The 17884-nt window shown below is 49.1% G+C and overlaps 1 protein-coding gene across 1 annotated transcript in view; it reads right to left on the bottom strand.

Moving 5' to 3' along the window:
- Positions 1 to 4820, bottom strand: part of TTBK1 (tau tubulin kinase 1) — a 39161-nt gene extending 34341 nt beyond the window's left edge. Inside the window, exon 1 of the mRNA XM_012448698.3 lies at positions 4671 to 4820. Within this exon, the coding sequence (XP_012304121.2) occupies positions 4671 to 4778 (108 nt within the window). The 5' untranslated portion in view covers positions 4779 to 4820. The remainder of the gene's footprint in view (positions 1 to 4670) is intronic.
- Positions 4821 to 17884: the final 13064 nt, after the last annotated feature.

The raw sequence follows: 17884 nt of genomic DNA on the forward strand, positions 1-17884 counted from the left end.
GTGGTTTAAGAAAAATGTACATGACCCCAGAGGAGGTCCACTGAAAAAAAGAGAAGGATGTAGAGCTCGATGCTCACCCCTTTGGGGAGCTGCCTCAGCAAGGGCCTATCTGCTCTGCACACCATCGGAGCCCTCACTCTGTCCTGCTGGCTTGTGGCTCTGGTCAACCTGCAGACTCTGGCCGCTCAGGCTCCTGCATCTCTGAACCCGCCTGGCAAGTCTGTTTGGCACAGAGATGCCCTGTGATTGTTTAGGGGTGGTTGACACTGTGGAATGGAGGTAGGAAGACTGGGCAGAGCTGGAGGGCTGGGAGTTCCCAGGTTACCAATGAAATCACTCGAGAAAGAGAGAGGGGCAGGAAGGGAAGATTTAGAAAAGAAGCAGAATGCTGGGTGGGAACTTCAAGGTGCTGGTGTCCAGGAAGGAGATGGGGAAAGAGGAATGAGGAAGAGTGAGAAGCCAGAGTTCCTTTCTTCTGGAGACAAAACCTAAAGGCAGGATTTCAGAGACAGGAGGGGACAGATTCAGACTCAAGGGAAACAATGGCATGTCTGCCTCTGGGGTACTTTAAACTCTGGGGAGATGCGAATGTCTTCTAGATTCCTTTATGGTTTGCTCGTGCGAGTGCAGAGAAAGGGGCAAAGGGGAGGGAACAACAATGGAATCTTGGTCTCACAGATGTCATCTCAGTTAATCCCCAAAGGCTCCTGGCAACACAGGTGAGGAAGGTCATGTGAGTCCCCAGTTTGCATGGAAGGAAAACTGAGGCACGTTACGTGCAGTATTTTGCCCCATGTCACACTTCCAGTTAATAGCAAAGCCAGATCTGGGCTCTGTGGCTCACAGCTGTAATCCCAGCACTTTGGGAGGCTGAAGTGGGCAGATCACCAGAGGCCAGGAATTTGAGATGATCCTGGCTAACATGGCAAAACCCTGTCTCTACTAAAAATAGAAAACATTAGCCGGGTGTGTTGGTGGGCGCCTGTAATCCCAGCTACTCGGGAGGCTGAGGCAGAAGAATCACTTGAACCCGGGAGGCGGAGGCTGCAATGAGCTGAGGTCATGCCATTGCACTCCAGCCTGGGCAACAAGAAATAAATTCCATCTCAAAAAAAAAAAAAAAGCCAGTTTTCATTTAAACCCAGGCAATCAAATGCAGAATCCATAATGTTACAGAAACTGTGGACCCATCAGCATTAAACGTGTGAGTGCTGAGATTCAAGCCCAGATCTGCCAGGCTCCGAAATCATTGCTAGAGATAAGTAAGGAAGGCTCAGGACAGCCAAGACATTTATGACATCTACTCCCCAATTTCCCAGGGTGCCCCGGGGTATTTCTCTACCACCTTCATTTCCCAGCAGAGCCTATTTCTCCTGCTTTAGTCCCCTCCTTCCTCATCCACCCCCCCACCCATTACAGAACCTCCATAAGACAGGGAACTGGGTGTCTTCACCACCTACTCCACCAACATCCCTCCTCCTTTGCACCACTGCTAGGTCTGACTTATCTGTGAGACAAAGTGACTAGGCCCCTTATACCTTTGAGGATGTCCATGAAAATGGTTTAATTTATTTTAAAATCATAAGGGAGGCCAGGCACGGTGGCTCACGCCTGTAATCCCAGTACTTTGGGAGGCTGAGGCAGGTGGATCACTTGAGGTCAGGAGTTCAAGACCAGCCTGGCCAACATAGCAAAACCCCATCTCTACTAAAAATACAAAAATTAGCCGGGCGTGGTGGCAGGTACTTGTAATCCTAGCTACTCAGGAAGCTGAGGTATGAGAATTGCTTGAAACCGAAAGGTAGAGGTTGCAGTGAGCCAAGATCTCGCCACTGCACTCGAGCCTGGGTGACAGAGTGAGACCCTGTCTCAAAAAAAAATAAAATAAAAATAAAAAACAACAGGGAAAAAAATGAACCTTTAGGTTAAAGAGAACAATCTAGTATATAATATTAACATATTCTTCTTTATACCATTGCAGTCATAAAATACTATTTTAAGTACTTTCTTATGGAGGAAGGGGCCCATAAGAGTCATAATATGGCCCAGCCCACAGTCCAATAATAGGAATATTCTCTCAATCTCCCCTTTCTCCACTCCTGCTAAATTTGACATGATCCCAGCCCCTGCTGAAGAACCTCCCTAAACTAGAGGAGAAATATGACACAACAGGATCAACATTGGTCCTTGGGAGGAAGGAGACCTGGTTTCTTGATCAGCTCCAGGTGACCTGGGGTGAGTTTCTTAAACTCTCTGAGCCTCCACTCTTCCTCCTCTATAAAATGAAGGGAATTGGACTAGAATTGGTCACAAAGGCTCCTTCGGCTCAGTGGTCCTGATTCTTGCTTGGATAGGCTGATTCTTGGCAGACAGACCTGGTCCCACCTACTAGTCATGGAAACTTGGCAAATTAGCTAAGCAATTTCCTCAGTTTCCACACCTGTGAAATGGGAGTAATACACGGGGATACAAATCTACTTGGTAAGTTCTTGAGATAATGCACATAAGGCATTTTGCACAGTGCCTGGCCACAGTGAAGGCTCAAAACAAATGCTAAGTCTTTATTACTATTATTGTTTGCTATTCTGATTCTGAGAAGCACCCCTCAGGATGAATAAAATGTTATTATTTTATTTCATTTTTTTTTTTTAGAGACAGGGTCTTGTTATGTTGCCCAAGCTGGATTTGAACTCCTGGGCGCAAGCGATCCTCCTGCCTCAGCCTCCCAAGTATTGGGGATTGATTGATTGATTGACTGATTTTGAGGCAGAGTCTCACTGTCAACCAGACTGGAGTGCAATGGCATGATCTCAGCTCACTGCAACCTCTGCCTCCTGGGTTCAAGCGATTTTCCTGCCCCAGCCTCCCAAGTAGCTGCAATTACAGGCACCCACCACCATGCCCAGCTAATTTTTATATCTTTAGTAGAGATGGGGTTTTGCCATGTTGGCCATGCTGGTCTCAAACTCCTGACCTCAAGTGATCCTCCTACTTCACCCTCCCAAAGTGCTGGGATTACAGGCGTGAGCCACCATGCCCGGTCCCCGTATTTATTTTTAAATGTCACATCTAGTGACACTGACCCCCATTTTCTCCTGGCCACTGAGATCTCTGGGCAGTTTGTCTTGGTTCCTGAGCTCTGCATCCCACCTCAGTGCCATCCTCACCAGGAATAGGCTGAAGGGAGGCATGTGGCCCCTCAGCCTCTCTAGCTCTCCAGGGGTGGGGATGGGAGGTGGAAGTGAGGAGAGGTCAGCATACTTGCTCTCCCCCCAGCTCCCTCCTCCGTTTCTCTCCCCACTCATCTTCCACTCATTCTCTCAGAAAGCCCAAAAACTTCCAGCCCAAACTCAACATGTGTAAACACTGTCTTTTTCTCACCACTTCAGTGCAAATGCCATTCTGTCTCCAATCTGCCAGAAACTAAGCTCCCAGACCCTCGTTCATTTTATTACCGCCCTGGCTCTTCCTCCCCTCAATTTCTGTCCCCGTACTCTCCCTCTCAGGAAGTCTCCTCTCTGGGACATAACCAGCCCCTTTCCTCCTCTCTTGGGGCCCCTAGGATTCTCTCCCTCTTCATCCCTTCCACTCCCAACCCCAGTCCCAGAGACATCTCTGAAAACGCCGCCACCATTGCCTCTCTCTAGGTTTCTAGGGGACCTGCACGGCCAGCGGCTGTTGCCGTGGAGACCCGCCTGCACCCGGGCCTCACCCTTTTCTCCAACCCCGCACCCCCGTGAGCTGAGCCTCCCCCCACTAAAGCACGCGGGCGCGCACACGCGCACACACACGGATTCGGAATATACCTGATCTCTGTCTTTCTCCCTCCCCTCCTCCTGGCTCCCCACTCCGGTGCAGACCCACAGGCTCACACACGGGTTCCCCCCACACTCCGCCCACAGTCAGCCCCACATCATCCTAACCCCCACAATGATAAGAGGACACCAGAGCGCTCTTAAGTGACGGAAAAAGGGAGGTGATTTACTGTAGGTCTCGTTCCCCAAGCATTACCATTCCCGCAGCCCTCACGCGCCCCCTCCCGCGCCCCCTCCCAGGCAGGCCCGTCTCCAGAGAGGCTGAGACTACAACTCCCAGCAGGCCAAGCAGCCCGAAGTCCCGGGCTGGAGGAGCAGGGCACGCCGGGAGTTGGAGTCTCGCCGTGCTGCACCTGCCGCAGGACCCGGCGAGGGGAGGAGGATAGATAGAGAAGATGGAGTGCGGATGCGGCGGGAGCAGCCTGCAGGGCCTCTTTCCCCAAACCCAAGCCTTTCCGTCCTCTGTGGAAGCGGAGGGACACATACTCGTCCACTGCCCTTCTCCAAGGTCCGTCAGAGAAAGAGCTCCCTCCCCAACCCCTCTGCCTCCTCCCCACACCGGGCTCTGCAGCTCCTGCCCAGACATCCAACCAGGAGTTGTTCCAGGCTTGGCCTGACCAACGTGACCTAGCGGGGAGAGGGGTGAGAGAGGGCGGGGCTGGAGAGAGGGCACTGGGAGAAAGCTATTGTCCACATGTGTTGGCAAAAATAATGACCTGCAAGCAGTATGCAAATGAGCTTAGAGGCACCTCCCTCTTAGGGTAGGGACGCGGAGGGCACCGGTTTTAACAAGTCTCCAGGTCCTCGCCTCCCTCCCCGCTACCCTCCTTCTGCCGCGCCGGGTCACTCACTCACCACCTTCCAGCGATCCTTGACCACGTAGTTGGCCGGCAGGATGTCGGCCTGCTCCCCTCCCCCACTCATGTTGGTTTCGTCCTTAAGGGCGGCCGCTAGGCACTGCATCCGCCAGCCAGAGGGAGGGGTGTCCGCAGGGCCTGCCCTGAGGGGGCCATCTACCTAGGGGAGTGCGGAGGGACTGTGAGAGCAGGCTGCGGACCCAGGACCACCTGGCAGACATGGAGGAGAGGAGCTCCACTCCTGCCCCGCATTCTCCCTGGGCCCACTAGACAGATGCTCCAGGAGTTACCAAGGGAAACACTGTGTAAAGGCCAGTGCAAGGGAAATACAGATTACAAACTGGAGATGTTTAAAATCAGCAATAGGACACACATGTTGACCAATAAAGAAGAGGAAAATGACAGCAAACAGGCAGAGGGGAAAGAGACATATGCTAACTGATGCTGGGAAGACTTGCTGACTGAGAGACTGGGACCCTCTCCCTTGTAGGGGAGAACTGGGCCTTGGGTAACCCTCTCCCTGCAGGGGAGTCCCTGTGCCACAAAATGTCCATGGAGCTGTGCAACGGAGGCTTAGTGAAAAAGGAAGACCTACCACCCAAAGGGTGACCTGTGGGAGACCCACACCAAAGTGACCTGCTAATCAACCCTGGGAGATGTGGTAATCAAGAAAATGAGGGGAGGTACTAAAGCCCCTTGAGGGCCGTGCTAACTGAGGGGGATGCAGGTGCTGAGAGGCACACACCTCTCAGGGAGAGCTGAACCCACTGACACAGCCATGGGGTTGGGAGGTCAGGATATGAGAGATGGGGTGAACACAGGTGATGGACTCAAGACATGGATTTCAAATGGACAGCAGCCTTGTGGCCACTCCAGAGGGACAGAGGTGGGCTGAATTGGGGGAGGGCAGAAAAATGAGAGGGGCCTAGCAGAAGGCAGGAGGAGCAACAGGGAACAGCAGGTCTGGGTGGGCATGGGGTGAGAGAGCCTCCAACCACACCTTTCTGGGTCTGCTTAGGAATCAACAAGAAAGAGCACAGCTCTCCTCAAATTAGGATAAGTAGAAGCTGAATATCAGGGAGAGCTTCGCAGTGGTGAGGGTTGGGAAAGCCAGGCACATGTTACCAGAGAAATACCAGTGTGTGTGTGTGTGTGTGTGTGTGTGTGTGTGTGTGTGCGTGCGCACGTGCGTGCATGCGCACACACGTGCACATATGTCTGTGTGTGTATCTGTGCATGTATCCTTCTGTGTATGTATGTCTTCTGTGTCTATCTTTTCCATGTGTCTGTGTGCTTTTCTACATGTATCTGTGTATCTGTATGTGCTTGTGTGTGTTTTGTGTCTGTCTGTGTCTGACGTGCACGTGTGTAGGCAAGGGGCCAGAAGAGATCACTTTCTGAGATCTCTGCCAACCCAGAACAGGATTTGGAACCAGGATATTGTCCTGTTGTCTTTCCCTCACACTTTTTACAAGCACACTACTGTGCCCTCACAATGACCCTGGAGAGTTGCAAACAGAGAAAGAGGGAAGTTACTTAGGCTATGGTTTGAGGGTTGCGGGCTGGGGTAGGAAGGTAGCTAAAGAGATCTACAAATGGGAGATCTACCACATAAACCTGCCTTTCCTTGGGATGAGATAACGTCCCAGGGCTCCTGCGTCTAAACATCTGCCACAGGGGACAGGGTGGGACATGAAGGTGTGAAAACCACCTTCCAATGTCATGATCTGCCATGGTGGACATACGGAGAAGGAGTCTTCATGGAGAGGGGTGCTGCCACTCTTTCTCCTTCAAATGACTAAGCTGAGCTGTTTCCTCCAACCCTTACACCTTCAGAGCATCAAGACTTCCCTCCTTCTGCTAAAGTGGGATATGGGGCATCAGGAATTTGGATGGCAGTGAAGGCAATGGCAGGATGAAGGGAGAGGTAGGGATGGGGGTTCTGGAATAAAGGTAGAGGAGACAGGTTGAGGACAAGACTAAAGAAGCAGTCGAACTGGCAGGAGAGGGCCTTCAGAAGTTGAACTGGATGAACTCTGGACAGTGAATCTGTTAGGCTGATTAGGAAAATTTGTGTCCTGCTCCCATTTTATAGATGAGCAAACCAAAAGGAAACAGGTGAGGCAGAACAAGGGAGAGTGGAGCCAGGAAGATAAATGACAGTTACCTGCCTCTCCCACTCCACCACCCTTCTGTCTGCATCCAAGGACTACACTCAGCTCAGACTGGGTTGGATGATACAAACATGGGACACTTGGCTGCCCTATTACTGCCACCTCAGGCCCCTGTGTGCGCATGGAGGCATGGGCACATGGTGAGGGCGAGGGCTTGTGCAGGAGTTTGTATGAATATCTGTCGGAGAGTGCAGGTAGGAGCACATGGGGCCAGTGATGGTACACAGAGGTACATGGAAGTGATGGGAGCTCATGACGGCCTGTGAATACAAGTGTTGATGTGTAACTCCGCAAGGTGTTAGCGGGTGTGTGTGGGAAGCTGGGAGCCCAGGTAAGAGGGGTGATGGGAACAGGTAAAAGAGGTGTGGAGGGAGGCAGAGGGGAATGACAGGCATGAGGAGCGACAGGATCAGAGGAGGGGGTTGGGTAGAATAGAGACCGGTGAGAGATAATGATGACAGGCAAGGAAGTGACAGGACACGGGAGGGATCTCTGGACATAGTTCAGGGGGTGAGGAGGTAGGTAAGGAGGCGGGAGGGAGGCATGGAGGGACTGAGGACAGGGGCCGAGGTTACGGAGACAGTCAAATGACTCGTCAGGGGTGACAGGAGAGCCAGGGTTGAAGCCATGGGGACAGGGGACAGAGGTGAGTGGGGACGAGCAAAGTCCCTGGAGGACGGGCTGGGGAGAGAGGTCTGTGTGCTGGGGGCAGGGAGCGGCTCCAGGCCTCCGCGCGGCCCAGGCGGTGTAGGCCAGCGTCCCAGCCCAGCGGGCGGCGACGGCAGCGCGGAGGGGAGCCCGAGAAGGCTGCCCTGGGAGGCGAGCCAGGCGGGGCCCCCTGAGCCCGCGAAGGAGCCCCCGCCCCGACCCCGGCCCGCCCCGCCCCGCCTCACCTGCTCTGTGCCCGCTGCGGCTGCGGCTGCGGCGGCGGCGGAGGCAGCGGCTCGGGGCGGCGCATCCCCCGGGGCCGGGGCTGGGCGGGGGCGGCTCAGTGCGGCGCAGGGCGACCCGCTCCCTCCGGCGGCGGCTGCGGCGGCCTCCGGACCGGGACCATCCCGGCCCGGCCCGGCCCGGCCCCGATCCTCCTAGGGCGACGGCGGCGGCGGCGGTGGAGCGGGGAGCTGCCCACAATGCACCGCGCCGCCAGCATCAGCACCAGCCCTGACATCACCTCCCGCCGCCCGCTCTGACATCAGCGCTCCTCCTCTGACATCACGTTCCGCCGGCCCAGCTCCGCTCTCCTCCAGCCCCTGGACTCTCAGCTGTCCCGCTCCAGCTCTCAGGTTCTCCTTACCACTCTCTGCCACTCACTTGACTCCATCTCCCAGCACAGTCCCATCACCCCTTACCTGATCCCATAAAATTCACCTGTCTCCATCACTTTTTATCTTCCCCATTCCCATCGTGTCCCTACAATTCCGCACCTGACCCATCAGTCTCGCCTGATTCCCCACTCCATCCTCTACATGTTTATATCGCCTTCTTCTAAACTCATCTCCTCACCTGTACCCATCCTCCCATACGTCCCCATCACCTACCTTTTCTGGGGCCATCCCACACTCGCATCCACCACCTGTCACAGGTAATTCTCACCTCACCACATATATGCTTTATCTTTTGGCTCAACCTGTATCTTTCTTTCTTTGGCCCTTTCTTTCATTTGCGGACAAACTCTGCCATTGGTTTTTACTGCTTACCAAATAAGATGCACACTCTTTACTGTAACATCAAAACATCTTGCCAACATGGACCCATAAAGTCATTACTCTTCTTCTGACAGGTTGGATTACTCAACAACTCAACATTCCAACATTCCTCAGACAACAAACTCTGCATGAAGTCTGTCTCTCAGTTTCTTCCTTCTTTCTTTTTTTTTTTTTTTTTTTTTTTTTTAAGACAGGGTTGCCCAAGCTGGAGTCCAGTGGCACAGTCTCAGTTCACTGCAACCTCTACTTCCTGGACTCAAGTGATTCTCCAGTCTCATCCTCCCAAGTATTTGGGACTATAGGCATGAGCCACTATGCCCGGCTAAGTTTTGTATTTTTTGTAGAGACAGGGTTTCACCATGTTGCCCAGGCTGGTCTTGAATTCCTGAGCTCAAAGCCATCCACTCACCCCAGCCCCTCAAAGTACCGGGATTACATGCATGAGCCATTGTGCCCAGCCAGTTCCTTCCTTCCTTAATGCCTTCAAGAAATGCATACAGAGCAACTTCAGTAATAATAACAACAACAACAGGCCAGGCACAATGGCTCACGCCAATAATCCCAACACTTTGGGAGGCCAAGGCAGCAGGATCACTTGAGCCCAGGAGTTCAAGAGCAGTCTGGACAACATAGTGAGACCTCATCTCTACAAAAAATTTAAAAATTAGGTGGGCGTGGTGGTGTGCATCTGCAGTCCCAGCTACTCGGGAGGCTGAGATCGGAGGATCTCTTGAGTCCAGGAGGTCGACACTGCAATGAGTCATGATTATGCTACTGTGTGCCAGCCTGGATGACAGAGAGACTCTGTCTCAATAACAACAACAATTGCAGCAGTTATTTACTTCTGCCAGATACTACTCTAACTACTTTACATATGTTAATTCATTTAATCCTGATGACAACCCTATGAGGTAAGAGTACTATTGTTATCCTTTGTTTTACAGATGAGGAAACTAAGATACAGAGAGGTTAAGTAATATCCATTCGGTTACACAGCCAGAAAGTGGCTGAGCTGGAATTCAAACCCTGGCTCTGGAATCCATGGTCCTAATCACCATGTTGGGAGGAAGGATCATTGAGTCTGCAAGGGTAGTCAGGGGAGGCTTCTTGGAGGAGGGACACTCAACTGTAATTTGAAGAATTAGTAGAAGTTTGCCAACAGACAAGTGGGGCCAGGGCAGAGGGTGAAAGAGACTTCCAGGCTGAGAAGACAGTATGAGATGAGGCTGGGGTAGCCATGTGCAAGATCATGAAGGATCTTGTGTGGGGTGCTAAGAAGATTAGATTTTATCCATTTGGTTTTTGGAAGTGTAGTGGATACTGTGGAGAGCCATTAAGAGCTCTCTTCAGAATCTAGGTACTCATTCTCTCAGATATGAGATGTTGAAGGCTGACTGTTTTCAGCTGGCCTGTTCTCTGGCAATTGCCCTTGGCCAACAGAGCTGCCTCATCCAAGATCATACCCCCTTCCTGGGACATCTCACATCCAATAGATGAGTATAAAGGCCTGGCCCCTTTATCTCAACTGGGGACGCCTCTGAAGGGACATCCCATTTTCAAAACTAACAGGGATAGCTGAGGCTTCCGTTGGGACTACATCAGAGCTCAACTTCCCCTTCCACGCAACCTTGTCTTCTTCAGTCCTCCACAGAGGTTGATTACCAGAGCACTTCCCAATAAACTTACTGCACGATCATCTCTGTCTCAGAGGCAGTGTCCTGGGGAGACTGATTTTCAGTAGGAAACCCCACTGAGGAATTTTGAGCAAAGATGAGACATGGTCTGATCTGAGTGTTGGGTTAGAATTCTAGTTTCTTTTTTGTTTTTGTTTTCAGCACTTCAGAGGAACTGAATTTTTATTTTTATTTTATTTTATTTATTTTTTAGAGACAGAGTCTTGCTCTGTCGCCCAGGCTAGAGTGCAGTGGCAGGACCTTGGCTCACTGCAGCCTCCACCTCCTGGGTTCAAACGATTCTCCTGCCTCGGCCCTCCGAGTAGCTGGGACTACTGGCGCCTGCCACCACACCTGGGTAATTTTTTTATTTTTAGTAGAAACGGAGTTTCACCATGTTGGCCAGGATGGTCTTGATCTCCTGATCCACCTGACTTGGCTTCCCAAAGTGCTGGGATTACAGGCGTGAGCCACCGCGCCTGTCCTCAGCCATTATTTTCATAAATATTTTTTCTGCCTTCCCCTTTCCTTCAGGAACTCCAATTACTCTGTATATTAGGTCACTTGAAGTTGTCCCACAGCTCACTGATGCTTTACTTTTGACCAGCTTTTTTTCTCACTGTGTTTCATTTTGCATAGTTTCTATTGCTATGTATTCAAGTTCATTAATCTTTTCTTTTACAGCATCTAATCTAGTATTAATCCCATCCAACGTATTTCTTTTCTTTTCTTTTCTTTTTTTTTTTTTTTTGAGACAGAGTCTCGCTCTGTCTCCAGGCTGGTGTGCAGTGGTGCAGTCTCGGCTCACTGCAATCTCTGCCTCCCAAGTTCAAGCGATTCTCCTCCCTCAGCCTCCTGAGTAGCTGGGATTACAGGTGTGCACCACCACACCCAGCTAATTTTTGTGTTTTTAGTAGAGACAGGGTTTCACCATGTTGGCCAGGATGGTCTGGATCTCCTGACCTCATGATCTGCCCACCTCAGCTTCCCAAAGTTCTGCGATTACAGGCATGAGCCTCTTAGTTTTTTCTTCTAACTTCTTAGACATAGGAAATAATTGTAATGGCTGCTTTAATAAACTTTTTGTTTGTTTTGAAATAAAGTCTCACTCTGTAGCCCAGGCTGGAGTGCAGTGGAGCCATCTCAGCTCACTGATTCTCCTGCCTCAGCCTCCCCAATAGCTGGGATTACAGGCACCCACCACCTCACCTAGCTAATTGTTGTATTTTTAGTAGAGACGGGGTTTCACCATGTTGGTCAGGCTGGTCTTGAACTCCTGACCTCATGATCCACCCGCCTCGGTCTCCCAGAGTGCTGGGATTACAGGCATGAGCCACCTCAGCTGGCCTCTACTAATTTTATCTAAATAATTTCTAGATTAATTTCAACAGATTTTTGTTCTTACTATGGGTCTTATTTTCTGCTTCTTTCCATATCTAGTAATTTTTTTTTTTTTTTTGAGACAAAGTCTCACACTGTCACCCTGGCTGGAGTGCAGTGGTGTGATCTCAGCTCACTGCAACCTCCGCCTCCCGGGTTCAAGTGATTCTCCTTGCCTCAGCCTCCCAAGTAGCTGGGATTACAGGCAACTGCCACCAAGCCCCACTGATTTTTTGTATTTTTAGTAGAGATGGGGTTTCACTATGTTGACCAGGCTGGTCTTGAACTCCTGACCTTGTGATCCACCCACCTCAGCCTCCCAAAGTGCAGGGATTACAGGTGTGAGCCACCACACCCGGCCTATATCTAGTAATTTTTTACTGGATGCCAAACATTGTGAATTTTACCTTGCAAAGTCTTGTATATTACAGGGATATAATCAGCAAACTTCAGACTGAAAGAAGCTTCAGAATGAGAGCGAGAAAGAGAGAATATATGGGGGAAATGTATATATACTAAAATAGACTTAAAAGGCATGTCAACCAATCATAATATGTGGACTTTATGTGGATCTTGATTTTATACAAATAAATTACAAACATTTATAACATTTGTAAGACAAGAAATTTGAATACTAGTTGAATATTTGATATTAAGAAAATTTTGTTAAATTTTTTAGCTATGATATGATAATAATATTTTAGTTCCTAATAAGACGGGATCTCTATATGTTGGCCGGGTTGATCTTCAACTCTTGGCCTCAAGCAGTCCTCCCACTTTGGCCTCTCAAAGTGCTAGGATTACAGGCATGAGCCACCACACTATTGGTTACATTTTTAGTGAAAAAGAGTTATCTTTTAGAGACATATATAAAAATATTTATAAATGAAATAATGTAGTCTGAAATTTGCATCAAAATAGTACAGTAGGGAATTTATTATGAATATAGATGAAACAAGACAGGCCATAAATTGATAGTAATTAAATTTCATGCTATTTTCTCTACTTTATAGTTTGCTTTATTAAAAACAGCTTTACTGTTGCAAATGGCAGGATTTCTTTCTGTTTAAAAACTGTCTAGAAAGACGGCTGCTTTATGCCACGCATTGCTGCAGGCCGTCTGCACCCGGTCACGATTCCACAATGTACCACAGTAGTAGCCAGAAGCGGCACTGGACTTTCTCCGGAGAAGAGCAGCTGGCAAGACTGCGGGCCGATGTCAACCAGAAGTTCAGATGCAAAGCGGTGGCCAACGGGAAGTTTCTTCCGAATGACCCAGTCTTTCTTGAGCCTCATGAAGAAATGACACTATACAAACGTGAGGAGGAAGAATGGACTGATGACGACCTGGTAGAATCGCTAACCATTTGAAGTTCAGTTGTCAGTGCTAACTAATCAAGAGAAGTAGGAAGCATATCAAACGTTTAACTTTATTTAAAAAGTATAATGTGAAAACATAAAATATATTAAACTTTTCTATTTGTTTTTTTCCCCTTTCACAGTAACTTCATGTAAAATAAAACATCTTCAAAAGAGCAGAAAAAAAATTCCATTATACACACACAGAGACACACACACACACACATGCACACACGTAGTGCCACCACATCCAGCTAATTTTTTACATTTTTTGTAGAAGCAGGGTCTTGCTTTTTACCCAGGCTCACCTCAAACTCCTGGGCTCAATCAATCCTCTCACCTCAGCCTCCCAAAGTGCTGTGATTACAGGCATGAGCCATGGTGCCCGACTTACTGTAGCTTTATAATATATTTTGAAATCAGACATGAATTAACCCTGGAGGACATTATAGGGAAATAAGCCTGTCACAGAAGGACAAATATTGCCTGAATTCAACTCATGTGAAGGATATATAATGGGCAAACTCAAAGAAGCAGTTCAAGCCTGCTGAGAAAAATTGGCCAGGTGTGGTGGCACCTGCCTGTAGTCCCAGCTACTTTGGAGGCTGAGGTGGGAGGATCACTTGAGCCCGGGGGGTTGAGGCTGTAGTAAGCTGTGACGGTGCCACTGCACTCTAGCCTCCAGTGACAGAGTGAAACCCTGTCTAAAAAAAAACACCTTTCTGTCACTCCCAAAATGTTTCCTGGGCCCTCTGCAGGCAACTCCCACTCCCACCCCCAGCCCTAGGCAACAACGGGTCAGCTTTCTGTTTCCCCACGTATACCTTTCTTGGACATGTCAAATAGAATCATATGATATGTAGTCTTTCACTATTCTCTATGCCAGTATATAAACTTGACATTTTTCATAATAAAAACAATTTTTGTTTAATTGAACAATGACTTACATTTGTATAGAACTTTATTTTTTATTTTTGTTTTTAAATATAAATGGAGTCTCACTCTGTCACCCAGGCTGGAGTACAGTGGCATGATCTCGGCTCACTGTAACCTCCACCTCCTGGGTTCAGGCAATTCTCATGCCTCAGTCTCCCGAGTAGCTGGAATTACAGGCACCCACCACCACACCCAGCTCATTTTCGTATTTTTGGTAGAGACGGGGTTTCACCATGTTGGCCATGCTGGTCTCGAACTCCTGACCTCAGGTGATCCACCTGCCTTGGCCTCCCAAAGTGTTGGGATTATAGGCATGAGCTACCGTGCCCAGCCAAGCACTTTATTTTTAAATAGACTTTAGTTTTTAGACCAGTTTTAGGTTCACAGCAATACTGAGCAGAAGGTACAGAGAGGGCCGGGCACAGTGGCTCACCAGGTGTGGTGGCACATGCCTGTAATCCCAGCTACTAGGGAGGCTGAGGCAGGAGAATCGCTTGAACCCAGGAGGTTGCAGTGAGCTGAGATCAGCCACTGCACCCCAGCCTGAGTGACAGAGCAAGACTCTGTCTTGGAAAAAAAAAAGAAGATACAGAGAGTTCCCACAACATGTATATTTGTCTATGGGTTTGGATAAATATATAATGACATGTACTCACCATTATAGAATCATACAGGGTAATTTCACTGCCCTAAAAACTCCTGAGCACTTTGTGTTTTCTTTTCTTTTCTTTTTTTTTTTTTTAAGACGGAGTTTCGCTCTTGTCGCCCAGGCTGGAGTGCAGTGACACAATCTTGGTTCACTGCAACCTCCGCCTGCCAGCTTCAAGTGATTTTCCTGCCTCAGCCTCCAAGTAGATGGGATTGCAGGTGCCCGCCACCACACCTAGCTAATTTTTTGTATTTTTAGTAGAGATGGAGTTTCACCATATTGGTTAGGCTGGTCTCAAACTCCTGACCTCAAGTGATCCACCTGCCTCAACCTCCCAAAGTGCTGGGATTACAGGTGTGAGCCACCACACCCGGCCTATATTTCCAATGTGCCTTCACATACTTCATTGCACCATACTCAAACCAGGTGAGTAGGGCAGGATAACATTTCTTACCAATTTTACAGATGAGGAAACAGGCTCAGAGGGGTTAAGTGACCCGACCAAGATCACAGATATAGTAACAGAACCCAGAATGGCTTTCTGGGGCCAGGCGTGGTGGCTCATGCCTGTCATCCCAGCACTTCGGGAGGCCAAGGTGGCCTGAGGTCAGGAGTTCGAGACCAGCCTGGCCAATATGGTGAAACCCTGAATCTACTAAAAATACAAAAATTAGCCAGGCATGGTGATATGCACTTATAGTCCCAGCTACTTGGGAGGCTGACGCAGGAGAATAGCTTGAATCCAGGAGGCAGAGGTTGCCATGAGCTAAGATCACACCACTGCACTCCAGCCTGGGTGACAGAGTGAGACTCAATCTCAAAAAAAAAAAAAAAAAAAAAAACTGGCCTCCTGTCACGTGGTGAGATATTTCCCCATCAATTTGCCTCGCTAGGCTCCCCACTGCCCTCATTCCCCCATCCCATCACTTAGTGCCCCGTCCCTCCAACTTGGGCCTCTCTGCATTGAGCCAGAAGGTCTGGGCTGCAAGCCATGCAGCTCTGAATCCTCACCCAACTGACAGTGGATTAGAACCAGTCTCAATGGCTTGTCTCCCATCTGGAGAAACACAAAATGTCCCTTCTACACGTTTGCTCTTCTACTCAAAACATCCTTTCAGCCTGAAGTAGAAAAGAGACGCCAGCCAGAGCAGAGGTGTGGCCGCTGAAGAGATGGGGGCTGGCTGGTTTATGTGTTTATTTATTTACTTATAAGATACAGAGGCAGAAACAAAATGGTGTGTGTGTGTCTGTGCACGTGTGTTCCCTGTCTCTGGGGGGAACAGGAGGGAAGGTGTGAGTGGGGATAATGAGTGCTGGGGAGGTTGCCTGTCAAGCCCACTGGCACATAAGGCCTCCTTCCTAATCTGTGTGTGCATGTTCGTGCGTGTGTGTGCGCGTGTGTGAGCGTGTGTGTGTGGGAGGGGGGCACCCCTTGGGGGGTCACAGGTGCGCAGCTGTGTCTTCATGTTTGCCCTATGGTCCGTGTATACATAGCTGGGCCCAGAAGTAGGCAGAAATACTCTGAAATCTGTGTCTCCCTTTTGTATCTTAGCATTAAAAATATATATATTGTTGCATTTTCTCTGCAATCACATACTTCAGTATTTTTGTTTTTTCTTTTTTTGAGTCAGTCTCACTCTGTTGCCCAAGCTGGAGTGCAGTGACGCAATCTCGGCTCACTGCAACCTCCACCTCCTGGGTTCAACCGAGTCTCTTGCCTCAGCCTCCCAAGTAGCTGGGACTACAGGCACGTACCACCATGCCCAGCTAATTTTTGTATTTTTAGTAGAGACAGGCTTTCACTATGTTGGCCAGGCTGGTCTTCAACTCCTTACCTTGTGATCCACCCACCTCAGCCTCCCAAAGTGCTGGGGTTACAGGTGTGAGCCACCACGCCCGGCCTGTATACTTCAGTATTTTAATAGTTATCTTTCAGGAAGAATACGGAAGAAAACACTGATGGTGCTTTCCTCTGGGGAATGGAGCTGGGGTCTCAGGACTTGCTTTCCACTACACAGTCTCTTGTTCCATTTGAATGTTTTCTCATATATTTGTGATTGTCATAATAGAATGAGGGTGAAATCAGTACGGGTGAGCAATGAGTGCCTGCCTGTCTCCCTGAAGATACCACCTCTGTCGGCCTACTCACTACAGGGCTGAGCAGACTACGAAGTGCTGTCAAATTCATCCTCTCATTTAAACCACTCATTCATTCAACGAATATTTAATAAATGTTTCTTATGTGCCAGGCGTAGTTCTAGAAACTAGGCTGGGCACAGTGGCTCACAACTGTCATCCCGGTACTTGGGGAGGCTGAAGTGGGAGGATCACTTGAGCCCAGGAGTTTAAGATAAGCCTGGGCAACTTAGTGAGACCCCATCTCTACAAAAACTTTGCCAGGCATGGTGGCACTCGCCTGTAGTCCCAGCTATTTGGGAGGATGAGGAGGGAGGATTGCTTGAGTCCAACAGTTTGAGGCTGCAGTGAGCTGTGACCGTGACATTGCACTCCAGCCTGGGTGACAGAGCAAGACACTGTCTTTCAAGAAAGAAAATGAAAGAAAAAGGAAGAAAGGAAAGAAGGAAGAAGGAAGTGCTGGAAATAGATGTTGGAAATAGATGCTTAATGCTGTATAGAAAAATTAGCACTGAGACAAAGGATCTTTCAGCAATGCAATTTTTACTTCCTGGACTGCAGGAAGGGTACCCTCACTAGCCATTGTGCCACGAGAGTACAATGAACAAAGGAAAATGCACAAATTTATTCTTTACGAATTTGGGGTTGTCCTTTCTGCTGTGTCTGATCTCCGTTGGCTGGAGCCAGAACTCACAATCTAAACTAAAACCCAATTGGTTAAAAACAACTTAAAACTTTTCTAAACAGGTAAAAGCAGTGGAGAGCTGGGACATGCCTGTGAGCATGTCCAGCACAGATATCTTGGTTAAAGTACAAAGACATAGAATGTACTACGTGCCTGTAAGCATCGCATATCTAACAGCTACATAGGATAGGGTTTAACAAAGAGCTACTAGTACACTTATTCTTTCACAAGAAAGGAAACTTTAAAAAGGAACATTTCTACTTCCCACAGAAGGGAAGGAGGGAGGGAGGGATGGAGGGAGGGATGGAGGGATGGAGGGAGGGATGGAGGGAGGGAAAGAAATAGAGAGAGAGAGAAAGAAAGAAAGAGAGGAGGCTGGGCACAGTGGCTCACGCCTGTAATCCCAGCACTTTAGGAGGCCGAGGCAGGCGGATCACGAGGTCAGGAGATCAAGAACATCCTGGCCAACATGGTGAAACCCTATCTCTACTAAAACACAAAAAATTAGCTGGGT

The sequence above is a fragment of the Aotus nancymaae genome, unplaced genomic scaffold, assembly GCF_030222135.1.
Source record: "Aotus nancymaae isolate 86718 unplaced genomic scaffold, 86718_ANA_hifiasm-v0.15.2.pri h1tg000040l, whole genome shotgun sequence".
Classification (NCBI taxonomy): Eukaryota; Metazoa; Chordata; class Mammalia; order Primates; family Aotidae; genus Aotus; species Aotus nancymaae.